This window comes from Blastomyces gilchristii (assembly GCF_000003855.2).
Source record: "Blastomyces gilchristii SLH14081 genomic scaffold supercont1.28, whole genome shotgun sequence".
NCBI classification, from domain to species: domain Eukaryota; kingdom Fungi; phylum Ascomycota; class Eurotiomycetes; order Onygenales; family Ajellomycetaceae; genus Blastomyces; species Blastomyces gilchristii.
This window is the reverse complement of record NW_003101654.1, coordinates 174,866-187,598: the sequence shown is the minus strand read 5'-3', so window position 1 is coordinate 187,598 and position 12,733 is coordinate 174,866. Positions and strand designations below refer to the sequence as shown.

At 35.6% G+C, this 12,733-nt stretch overlaps 2 protein-coding genes across 3 annotated transcripts; one reads left to right on the top strand and one right to left on the bottom strand.

The window, feature by feature from the left end:
* The first annotated feature begins 5,512 nt into the window (after positions 1-5,512).
* Positions 5,513-10,241, top strand: BDBG_08765. Of its 2 annotated transcripts, XM_031723719.1 has the most exons (6): positions 5,522-6,248; positions 6,321-6,964; positions 7,013-8,066; positions 8,115-8,567; positions 8,622-9,233; positions 9,302-10,058. In XM_031723719.1, exons 1-6 carry the CDS (start codon positions 5,790-5,792, stop codon positions 9,338-9,340), a joined length of 3,261 nt encoding a protein of 1,086 aa, XP_031580993.1. In that variant the 5' UTR covers positions 5,522-5,789; the 3' UTR covers positions 9,341-10,058. The 2 variants fall into 2 exon arrangements, with proteins under 2 accessions (XP_002620828.1, XP_031580993.1); XM_002620782.2 differs by having other exon boundaries at positions 5,513-6,248; positions 8,622-10,241.
* Positions 9,723-11,467, bottom strand: BDBG_08764 (uncharacterized protein). The gene has a single exon (XM_002620781.2). It carries the CDS (start codon positions 11,341-11,343, stop codon positions 10,384-10,386), a length of 960 nt encoding a protein of 319 aa, XP_002620827.1. The 5' UTR covers positions 11,344-11,467; the 3' UTR covers positions 9,723-10,383.
* Positions 11,468-12,733: the final 1,266 nt, after the last annotated feature.

The window sequence follows — 12,733 nt, the reverse complement described above, 5'->3', positions numbered from 1 at the left end:
CGAGAATGCAGCGGAGAATCTATGAAGTGTAACAGAATAGTCTTATAGAATTGATCGGCACCCCCCCCCCACATGATCATCATTGTTATATATCTGTTGTTAATATATCTATCTTATAATATCAGTGTGTGCTTGATTACTAGCAATTTCTTTTCATGTACTGAGTAATTGAGCTCAGCATCTGATAGTTTCCTATTATTGTATATCATCAGATACAGCTGGCTGTCTTTACTCATCTGTAGAAGAGTGTCTCTGATAGCTTATTCAGATATGTTTATCTCAATGTAGAAAAGGTTTATCATGATCTGATTGAATAAGCACTGAGAATGTTATTATACATTCTCTCAGTGTGAGAAAAGCCTCTTCACACATGATATTTCAGATAATTGAATGAAATTTCTTCTTTCACAGATTTATATCTGTTTCTCTTAAGAGATCTGAGAGTGATGTAGATGTTTATATGAAATTCTTAATGAATCTGCAGTAATATGGGATCAACTCAAGAAACTGTTATACATAGTATACATTTCTCAGCTACAGTCAATTCACTATGACATTCAATTTCTTCAGAATGAGATATATACAGTCATCACTTACTACATATTCTACAAACTTCAACTCTTCTGTTTCAAACACATACTTTGTTAATTTAATATAGAGCTTATACTCTGTCAGAGTTATAAGCACTTTATCAAGATACTTCAGATATTTATTATATGAGTTTGAAAAGACTAGAATATTATTGAGATATACAAGATATGAGATTTCATTCTGTTTATGAAGAATTGTATTCATCATCATTTAAAAGATAATGAATGCATTTGTCAGATTAAATAATATTATCAGGAATTCAAACTTCTCTCATTATATATTAAACACAGTTTATGAGACTGATAGTTCATTTACATGAATGTGTCAGTATTCTGAGAGAAGATCAATCTTTGATAGATATCAGGCATTTTTAACTGTATTCAACTGTTATTGAATTCATGACAGTGAATATTTATTCTTCATTATAAGCTTATTAAGTGCTTGATAATTGATACATATCTGTTACTTCTCATTCATCTTTTTTATAAATAGAACTGAAAAGCCTCACACACTTGATGAGAATTATATAAGATTATATTCTAGAAGGTCTGTGATCTGACACTTCTATTCTTCAAGATATGTTTGTAATAGAGAGTACATATTCTGATTGACTGATTTCATATTCTCTATGTCAATCTCATGTATAAATTCTTGTTTCAGCAGTAATTCTGATAAAAGATCTGTTCAGAAGATCTTCTCATACTTCTTCAGAAGCTTCTTCATATGCTTATTCTCTCATATATTCTTTATCTTGATTTTCTCTGCTTTCAGATTCTGTATAACATACAGAATACTTTCAGATGAGATCTTATAAATCATTCTGTTTACTTACTAGTGTATAAGCAGATTTAACTCTTCTATATCAGAAATATGAAATATTCTTCTTATATCAGTTAATAGAATTATATAAACTGTTTTCTTTCTATCAGTCAACTGTATATGACATGTGTATCATTGAATCTGCAGATTGAACCTTTGAAATCAATTAAGTCTGAGAATAAGATTATATTTCATATTCTGCAGCTCTTACACTCAAATATAGCAAGATCATTCTTCAAAGTACAAGAGAACTCTTACTCTTACAGATGATATTAAATATTAATTATCAGATAATCTTATATATCAGAGATTCTTCACTCAGTGAATCTCTTTCAGTCTTCAAATTATATGATTATTAATATATTATATAAATACTTCTGTGTCTGCTAACACTTTTGCAGTCCTCTCTTAATTCTTACTCAAGTGTCTCTTATACATTAATATTTTAAGTTTTAAGATATTAAGATGAGTATTCACTTCCTTCTCATCTACATCTTATTCAGAAGCCTGCTTTCTCTTAGTATTTATAGAATTTAGAGAGTCATCTAACACAGATATCTCTTTCACTTTAAAGACTTTTCATAGAATATCAGTGAGTGTCTTTAAGCTCACTGATTCTGCTAGTTTTTTAACTCTCTTACTTCTCTTAACTGTGTATACTGTGTGTAATTCTTTGTATTATGATTTTAACATTCACAGTTAAAGCAAGCTTAATACTTATAATATTAAGATTTTCACTCAGAGAATTTCTTTTTCAGAGAATTTAATACTTTAGTAATAATATTTAAATCTAGATTCATTATATTCAGATATATAACTTATATTGTAAAAATCTGATTATCTATTCTCTGTTAAGATATACTTAATTACAGTATTTTCTATTACAGTTGACTTACTTATTTCTGTATAATAAGAATATTATATACTTTCTTCACTATGTCTGACTGTAAGATTAAGTATTTTCACTTCACTCTCAACTCAGATATAAGATTATGAATAAAGATCTATAAATAGAAAGATATTGAAAGCTCTTCATTCAATGTGAGATAGTGTAAACTGAAGTGTGTGAAGTATAATATAAGATTACTCACTTATCTATACTCAGTAAAGTATTTATAATGTTTATCTTATATATTTACTTTCTTAAAGTTGTGTAAGATTCATTTGAAAAACTCATTTCATATTCATGAAAATGAATATTATTTCAAGTCTATGAGATTCATCTTTTTATCAGTTATTTATAATAACTTTACTTTTTCATGTAGAAATATAATAGATCTTAAGACTTATTAAAATTCTGTTAACTATCTGTCTGTAAGTTTGTATTCAATCTGATAATATAATTACATCTGACTTAGTCAGCTGATTATAGCATCATTTTTGTAATTATTATTAAAGCTTAATAACTCTAACAGATCTTCTGATTTGATGTATTTTATATTTAAATTCTTATTCTGTGCAGCAGTCTCTGATGATGTGTATACTTCTGAAGAGATTATAAATAATCATGATAAAATCTTCAGATTCAGTATAGTTATCTGTAAATATTCAATCTTCTACTACAGATCTAAGACCTGGTTTTCTCTATTCTTATTAATAATGATAATTGTATTAATAAAGCTCTTTATAGTGAATACTTGATCTGCAGTGAATATTAATTATTATTTAACTTCTATCTCAGTCTGTCACTGTGTATACAAGGCCTCAATTTTATTTAGAATTCTTGTATATACATAAAGCTTCAATTTCAGTTTAATAATCTCAGCTGCTTTTCTTACTGCTTTAAGTAAACTCTCTAAGAGATTCTGCATATCTTTTAGTTCAGATAGTAGAGAAAAGTATTATTTATATTAATTAGAGAAGATATTTATTTCAGTGATTTCTTATTAATTATATAATATCTATTATTATATCACTATATTATTATATTATTATATTATTATATAATTTCTATTATTATTATATAACTTCAGTGATAATTATTCACTCTTTTATTCTTCTAAATAGAGAGTAGTCTTCTTTAAATCTGATTTATCACTTATATTCTCTTTCTCACACTTTATTTATTTGTATACAATATGTGATATTCACCTGAATGTGAAGTTTTCTCTTAATAAGTGAAGCAGTGTTAATTAAATACTCTTTCACTTATCACTCTCTGTATGCTATCTTTTGAGATGTTTTTAGAATTATACTGATATGATAACTATGAATTACTTTATAGATGAAATTATTATACTCTGAAGAAGCCTGCACTTCTCATCAGTTTTTAAACATGCTATCAGATGTGATTCAAAGGTTGCTTAAGTCAGTGTATAATTACAGATGTACACTGGCTTCTTATATACTGTATGCTAAATTAATTGATGGCTGCTATGACCTCTTTACATTTGTAAGCAAGTTCACAAGCAGCCGCGTTATTATTCAGCAGTTGTATGTTCTTCTGAACCACATATCATATAACTTCTCACAAGCTAGATAGCAACCTTTTCAATCAAGCAAGCTTTACACCTTTCACAATATAATGGTGAAACATGTGTTACAATCAGCGACACGTGACACGGGTGGAATGGTAGATTCACGGTGTAATCACCGTAAATTAACCCTACGTACGTTCTTCCCGTATCTATGGCATCCGGCCAACAATCAGGAAGCAGAAAACTTGACCTTGCTAAGTGCGCCACTTGACCTTGTTATGTAAGCTGACCTTGCAAATGTGGCCTGTGCCACTATCTGACCTCGCTCAATACACCTTTTCTTGTAGACTGACCGTGTGACCATGTCTGAAACCAGAATCAGATGATTTTTTAATAGTCTTATTATCAATTTAACTGATCTCATTACATAGTTTTAACATTTAATAGTAGTCTTATACTGTCTCAGTGAGACTTACTATCTACTCTTATCACATTTTTCAAATGAGATCATGATTTTCACTTCTCAATTTAAATTATTTTTATTGCTTTAAATGACTTTAAATCTTATTTAAGTGTTACTAAAAAGCATTACTTTTTAAAAAATTAAAAATAGTCTAAAAAAAATCTTAAAATGTCTAAAAATAGTCACTTTATATTAAGAATAAGACTAAATAAGATTAAATGAGATTACTTTCTTATTTTTTTCATATCATGATTTCATTTTAAAATCTTATATATAGTTACTTTATATGTTTTTTTAATAACTAGTCTCAGTGAAATTCATATCAAGAAATGTATAAGATCAGATTAAATAAGATTAAATATGAAATTTATAATCTCAGTAATCAGTCTATTTTCTTGTAATTTGAAATCACTCTTTCTTTCTTAATTATTTACCATCAATTCTACAATCAATTCAAAATCAATTTAAAATTAATTTAATACTGAAATTATTCTTGATTTTAATAATAAAGTAAGTATTTATATAATTTACACTGAATTGATTATCAACTGATTTTCAATCAATTATTAATTACTTAAATATACAGATTAAATTTGTTTTATTTCTATAATTAATTAATAATTAATTCAGAATCAATTTAAAATCAATTTAAAATTAATTTAATACTGAAATTTTTCTTGAATTTAATAATAACACTGAATTAATTATCAACTGATTTTCAATTAATTGATAATTACTTAAATATACAGATTGAATTTATTTTATTACTATAATTAATTAATAATTAATTCAGAATCAATTTAAAATCAATTCAAAATTAATTTAATACTGAAATTATTCTTGAATTTAATAATAATACTGAATTAATTATCAACTGATTTTCAATCAATTATTAATTACTTAAATATACAGATTAAATCTATTTTTATTACTATAATTAATTCAGAATCAATTCAGAATCAATTCAAAATCAATTTAAAATTAATTATTAAATATTTTTATCTTGATATATTTTAAAATTCTGTAAAATATCTCTTTATATTCTATATGAATTTATCTGTTTATTTAATTAATTATGAATCAGCTATACATGCTTTGATTGATTGATGAGCTGAATGAATGAGTGAATTGAAAGATTGAAAGTCAATTATCAACTGATTATTACTGTATTGTGCGAGGTCGGGGTCATGATTATGTAACAAGGTCAAGTGGCGCACTTAGCGAGGTCAAGTTTTCTGTATACACGCCAACAATATCTCCTCCACTCGCGTCGTGCATGACTAAGCAGAGAAAAAGCGGTTTGTTTACCTTTTTCCCCATTGGGAAGCGAAGCCCTCTCTGGCAAACAACCCGACCGTTTCCTGCTCCACTATCATTTATTTCATCGAACATTTATATAGGCGCTCATTCTATGTGCTGGTATTATCCGGTCTTGCAGACCCGCCATTTTTTCCTGGCTTTTAATCGATACATTCCCGAGCCCTGATTATTTCTCCAACATGGTCGGAGCAACACGCTCCCAGGCCCCTGCGCGCAGCTTGCGAAGCGGCATGATACGGCCCCCTCAGAGAACTACGAGGGCCTCTATTCTTAGCGAGCGAGCAGATTCCCCAGCCACTGCACTCAGGCCTTCCAATACAAATACCACTCGTTCGATTCGATCACCCAGCGTACACCCAACTACAGGGCTGAAGCGGAAGGAAAGAGAGTTTGAGCCTCAACCCGTCCAGCGCACAAACATTCATGTTGTTGTACGGTGTCGCGGTAGGAATGATCGAGAAATCAAGGAAAACAGCGGCATGGTTGTGTCAACCCAAGGAGTCAAGGGGACAAATCTAGAGCTGTCCATGGGGCCAAATGCGATGGGAAACAAAGAGTACCACTTCGACAAGGTGTTTTCTCCTGCTGCGGATCAATCAATAATTTATGAGGATGTTGTGGCCCCAATTTTGAATGAGGTACAGTTTCCTCTTGTCTGTGCGCTTCTAGCACTAAAATCCAAGCTCCTCGTTAACTAGACACCTTTCTAGATGCTCTCAGGATTCAATTGTACTATATTTGCATATGGCCAAACCGGAACTGGAAAAACCTATACGATGTCTGGTGATATGGATGACACGCTTGGTTTGTTATCAGATGCAGCTGGCATCATCCCGCGGGTACTCTATTCCCTCTTTAAAAAACTTGAGGATATGGAACATTCTGTCAAATGCTCATTTATCGAGTTGTACAACGAGGAACTACGAGATCTTCTTTCCTCAGAGGACGGTACAAAGCTGAAAATATACGAGGATGGGGCAAAAAAAGGCAATCACGGTACTATGGTACAGGGCCTGGGTGAAACTTACATTCACTCTGCTTCTGCTGGTATCAAGTTGCTTCAAGAGGGCAGCTACAAACGACAAGTAGCAGCTACAAAATGCAATGATTTGAGTTCTCGAAGCCACACAGTGTTCACGATCACTGTGTTTGTCAAAAGAAAGACCGAAAAGGGCGAAGAATATATAAGCAGTGGGAAACTTAACCTAGTGGACTTGGCTGGCAGCGAGAATATCCAACGTAGTGGCGCGGAGAATAAGAGAGCCACCGAGGCGGGGTTAATCAACAAGAGCTTGCTCACTCTAGGAAGGGTAATTAATGCTCTGGTAGATGGAGGTCCTCATATACCCTACAGGTTAGTTTCCATTTAGTATACACAGTGGTTCCCACTGACGCGTCATAGGGAATCCAAACTTACCAGACTGCTTCAAGATTCTCTGGGTGGCCGTACGAAAACGTGTATTATAGCCACGGTATCACCCGCAAGGAGCAATCTGGAGGAAACCATTTCAACATTAGATTATGCTTTCCGCGCGAAGAATATTCGCAACAAGCCCCAGATCAACTCCACTATATCCAAGAAAACTATGCTTCGAGAATTTACGACAGAGATTGAGAAATTGAAGACCGAGCTGATAGCGACACGGCAAAGAAACGGTGTCTACCTTTCGTCCGCAGCATACGAGGAAATGACTATCGAAAGCGAGTCTCGTCGCATCCTTACAGAGGAGCAAAGAGCAAAGATCGAAACAATGGAAGCCAACCTCAAGAATAAAGTTCAAGAGCTCTTTACTTTAACTAGCAATTTTAATGACCTGAAGAAGGATAATGATTCCACCAAACTTTTACTGGACCAAACGGAAGATTTACTGGAGAAAACGGACATTGTGCTTAATAATACGAAGAGGAGCTTGGAGGAAGAATCCATGCTACGAAAAGCTCACGAGGAAACCGAGGAAAGCCTATATAACATTGGAACCCGTTTGATATCGACTCTGGGGAAGTCTGTTTCCGATGTTGACTGCCTCCACTTGAAGCTTCGACGACGGTCGGATCTGCACACATTGAATAGGAAAATATGGCAATCATCTACCTCGGAAGTATTGGATATGTCGAAAGTGGTGGACGAGCGAATAGCGACATTCCAATACAAACAATCTAAATTACTTGAAGATTTGACTATTAGGATGGAAGATTTTGTCGCCCAGGAGTTAGAGCGAGTCAAGGCTGGTCATTCTCTTATTTCTCAGTCAGAAACTTCGTTCGAGAACGTAGAAACGGCCACCAAGGCGCATACAACTGAATGTCGAGATGAAATGAATGAAGTCCTTGAAGAAATTAAAATTTTGCGTGAAGACGTCAAACAGAGAGTTGGCGAGGGATTGAGTGGACTTTCTACCGCAGCAGAAAGGATATCCGGTGAAGTAATAAATGAGCTTGGGCAATTTCATCGCCAAGTAAGTCGCATATATCTCATCGATTATGCATTTTGCTAATAGCTATAGCTCCATTCCTCGTACATATCCCTAGGCGAGGAATTTAAGTCTGTCATTGATACACTTGTCAGTAGCCTCCATTCGCAAAAGGATGATATTCACAGGCTTCGAAAACTGGTGCATGAAGCGAACACCCAAGCAGCCAGAGCGAGCGAAGACGCGATGTTGAAGCTGCAGACCACTCTTGATGAAGAGCGAACCGCTGCTGAAACAGAGCGCGCCACCCTGTTATCGGGTATAAAAATGCTCTTGGATAAGTCAGGTAAAACACAGTCGGCACGACTGGACACGAAGGTGAACAACATCCGATCGGATATGGCAGCTTCGCACGCTTTACTAAAAGAGGCCGACGTTGAATTCGGCGAGCACATGGACGAGTGGGAGTTGCAAGAGAATAAAGTTATCACGGAAGCTCTTGCATCGGAGTCAACAGTTCAAAAACGGATCGATGATGACTGGATGGTACGTTATTTACATCCTACCACCCAGCTATACATCGATACTGACCTATGCCAGAATTTTGGTGCCCGAAATAATAAAATCCAGGAAACAGCGAGAGCGGTACATCGGGAGACCGAGATGATTGTTAACACTCAGATGGAAGGAATTGCTACACAAATGCAAGCTTTAGATGCTTTCGTCATGAGAGCAAGGTCACAAAATGATAGCCATCACGAGTCACGGATCTCCACCTTAGAGAATCTTGGATGTAATATTCGTGAATCATACAAGGACATTCATAACACCCTGGATGTGTTCGGCACCCAAGCTACAACATTCCGGCATGAAATTCTTGATGAGAATGAAGTAATTCAAGAGCCCATTGACAATCTCACCGTGGATATTAGGAAACCCCTTGCGGAGCTGCAATCAAACATTCAATCCAAGTCGCTTACAGAATATACCAAGACTGGAGAGACCCCTGAAAAAACGCAGTATGACTACCCATCCACGCTGCCGCGAACCGAACCACATGATTCCCTCATTGCTAGGATGCGGGGAACCAAGGAACAACATGAAAATTCAACGAATACCGACGCTTCTGCCACTGTGCCTTCTTCTCCTGGGCTATGCTCTCCTATTAAGTCGCCCACTAAGGCCATGGTATACCAAGATGGCGGCAACGAGGTAGGATCCAAAAGTCCTCCCACCAATATGAACGTCAAGCCAACATCATCCTCGTCTGCGGGGCTTAGGGAGGTCGATATAAACGTCGCCGCGAAACAGCTCTCTAGCGCTTCTTTCTCACATTCTACCGATTTTTCGTCATCACTGAGATCATGCCCAGATGAAGCCCCTGGAGATACTGCGTGTAAAGATCTCATTCCTCCTCCATCGAAGAGACGTATTACATCATCACCGCTAGCTACGTCTGGCATTATTATAGGAGATAGTAAATTACCTCAAAAGCTCATGGGTAGGAGGAACCCCACGCTGAATGGTCTAGGGATGATCACAGAGGGCGGGGAAAATATTCCCTTGTCGATACAGTACGAGAACCAGCTCGCACAAGGCCGGAGGTTAAGACGGCACCCTACTTGATTTCATTGTTGGCAGGGATAGTATAGTTTTCTTTTCTATTCTTTCCTTTTTGTTTTTCTTTTACTTTCTTTTTTCTTTTACCTTTCATTCTTTCTGTCCCCTTTCATTTGGTTTTAACCTCTGTGTAGTACTTAGATTCTCGGGGATTCTTTGTTGCTTTTCTGCTTTACAATCTGTCACGGGAGTCAGTAGGCGTCATTGGGTATCATTGGCGAGACGATTATGCAGAGAATTGTCATGTTGTCCTCACTTCTCAAGTAAATTTTATCTAGTATTCCCGCGTCGGTTGCATTCGTGAATTCCTTCAATAACTACTATAATAATTGACTCCTAGATATTATCGGATGACGTCCCCCAGATTTATAATGAGCTCTGCGGAGGATTGAAATGAAGTGCATTATATTTATCCAATCTAAACCGTGGTTCTAAATATTTACATCTCCAATGCAGGTCAAACAACAGGGAGGAGAAGCATATCGAAATTAAAACAACATTCAATTAACCAGAAATCTTCCCATATCAAACGCCTCCTGTAGTCTAAGTTAGGATAAGTAAATAAAACCACCTATTGGCCACGCTATAAATCAGTGCAAAATAAAAGAGACGTCGTGATAGTAACATAATCGAAAACTATATGGGGACTCGTCCAAGCCTGAAAATGACTTGCTTCGCTGCCCATGAACCCCTCCAGGGTCGCTCCACCGCGGAATATAAACAGTTGGCTCCATATCACTCCTCAAACCCCCTCCTCCAGCCCGGTCCCAGCTTCTATCCCGCCCGACTCCTCATACCGACCCGTGCCGTCGAGATAGACTTCTCCCGCTGCAATAATCTGCCGCAACTCTTCCATCCGCTTCTCAAACTGTTCCATCATCTCTTCCAAGCGATGCTGGTGGTCCTGGGAGCGGTGAAGAGACGAGGTAAAACCGACACCAGAAGTGCCTTCTATCTCAAGCATCAGGCCGCCAACCGGGGACGAGGGGCGGTTGTTTGCTGAGGCCGAGGCGGCCGTAGGGCTGTTTGTGGACGAATCGAAAGTGCGCGCTGTGCAAAGACGGCTATTGAGGATTTGCCAGGACGGACTTAGACTGTGGGCGGAGGATATGGTAAAGGGGTACGGGGGTTGTAAGGTCTCGTTGGTAGGTGGGGAGGCTGCAGAGGTGGGTCCTAGGCCCTCCGTAGAGTTGGATGGATCTCTTGTATTGATATTTGAGGATTCCGCAAGATGATTCCGAGCAGCGTCGATATGAGACGGATGTATGTCGACGACTATGTAGTGTTCTTGTACACCAGGCACTGGGGGAGGCAGCGAGGAAGTTTTGGTATGTGCCCCTGATTGCTCATCTTCATCTACTTCTCTCAGATGCGCATTGCTTGAACCCCGTAAAGCGTTAGTCCCCTGGCCAGCTTCCAGAGCACGCAGGGCAGCTTCCGTTATCAAGTCTGTATCGTCGTCCGAGAATATGTAGTGCACGGTGGGGTGGTGGTATTCCGATGAGTGAGCGTCTTGTATGACCGTGAAGAACGGACGGAAAGGCGACTGGCGGAAATCAAAGGGGTGAATGTTTTGTTGAAGCTGTCCACCATCTTCATCCGCCGTCCCAGGGGTATTGTCCTGTGAATGTGTCGGCTTGGGACCACAGAATGGCTCTGATACAGGTGGTGGCAGCGGGTCAGGGTGGTTGGGAGAGGCCATTCCGAAGGTTGCTTCCTACATGGCAAGGGACACAGTCGTTCTGGATGTAGAAGGTTGTCTGCGGGAAGTTTGTCGGGGCGGCGTTATCTCCGCAATTTGCCGCCGCCAGGAAAAGATTGTGCTGTTTTACCACTGAATTAACGATCAGTCAGTCGTGTGATCAGGCTAGTATGAAATAGGTCATAAGCTAAACTACATTGAGAACAATTTCAATTCATCATGTAGAGAACCATATGGGAAGAACATAGAGTTAATTTACAGTGATTACACTGTGAATCCATCATTTCACCTGTGTCATGTGTTGCCAATCATAACACATGTTTCATCATTATATTCAGCAACACATTACTGAATATTAAATATCAAGATAGTATTAAGATAATGTAGAACTTTCTAATATTATTATAATACTACTTATTATTATTATTATTCTTTAATTATAGATGTATACAGTTAGAGACTATAACATCTATCTAAGAACTTTTAGTTCTCAGAGTTTTTTCTATATCTGTAAAGTTAACTATTATACATTCATCAATTTCAGATATATAAAATCAGAAAATTCCAGCTCAGAATATAAAAACTGTTTATAAATTACAGTGTTTTAACATCTTCTGATACTTTGAAATTATTTAATAATATTATGATAAAGAAAAAGAGAATACAGTCTTAAAGATAGACATATTAAATAGATAGATAGAAAGAAATTGAAAGAAAAAGATAAAGTAAAAAGAGACTGTAATAAAATAAATTATTAAAAGATAGTATATAACTGTTTTAACAGATTATATCTGATTGATTTTCTTCTCTTCATATTCAGATAATTCTGAATTTAGTCATTTTCTTATAACTGCTTAAGTTTCTGATAAAAAGTCTATTAAGTATTTAATTTCTGTCTCAGTTAAGAATAAGAATCTTATATTTAATTAATTTAGATTATATTTCTCTTTCAATCTGACTCTGAGACTATTGTATAATACACAGTACATTATAATATACTCAGAATTCTTATTTACATTGCAGAATAAGTATTCTATTGAGTCAAATCTATTATTAAATCTTTATATATAAGATTTAAAATAGTTATATTCTAGTTTCAGCTGTATTATAGATGAGAATATTTTCTTTTTATATTTAATTAAATAAGATTTTCACTTGAGTTTTATTTTAAATCTTGAATAATATATACTCTTCTTTTATTTCTGTCAGCTTTCATTTCACTTATCTAAATAAGATTCTTTTATTTTTCTCTTTATAAAAGATCAGAATATAATTTTTTGAATAGATCTGCTTAATTCTACACTCTTTTTTACAGCTGAATCAGTCAATTCATTATCATAAATATTCATATAAGTAGAAACTCAGTGTAGATGAATTATCAGCTTTAATA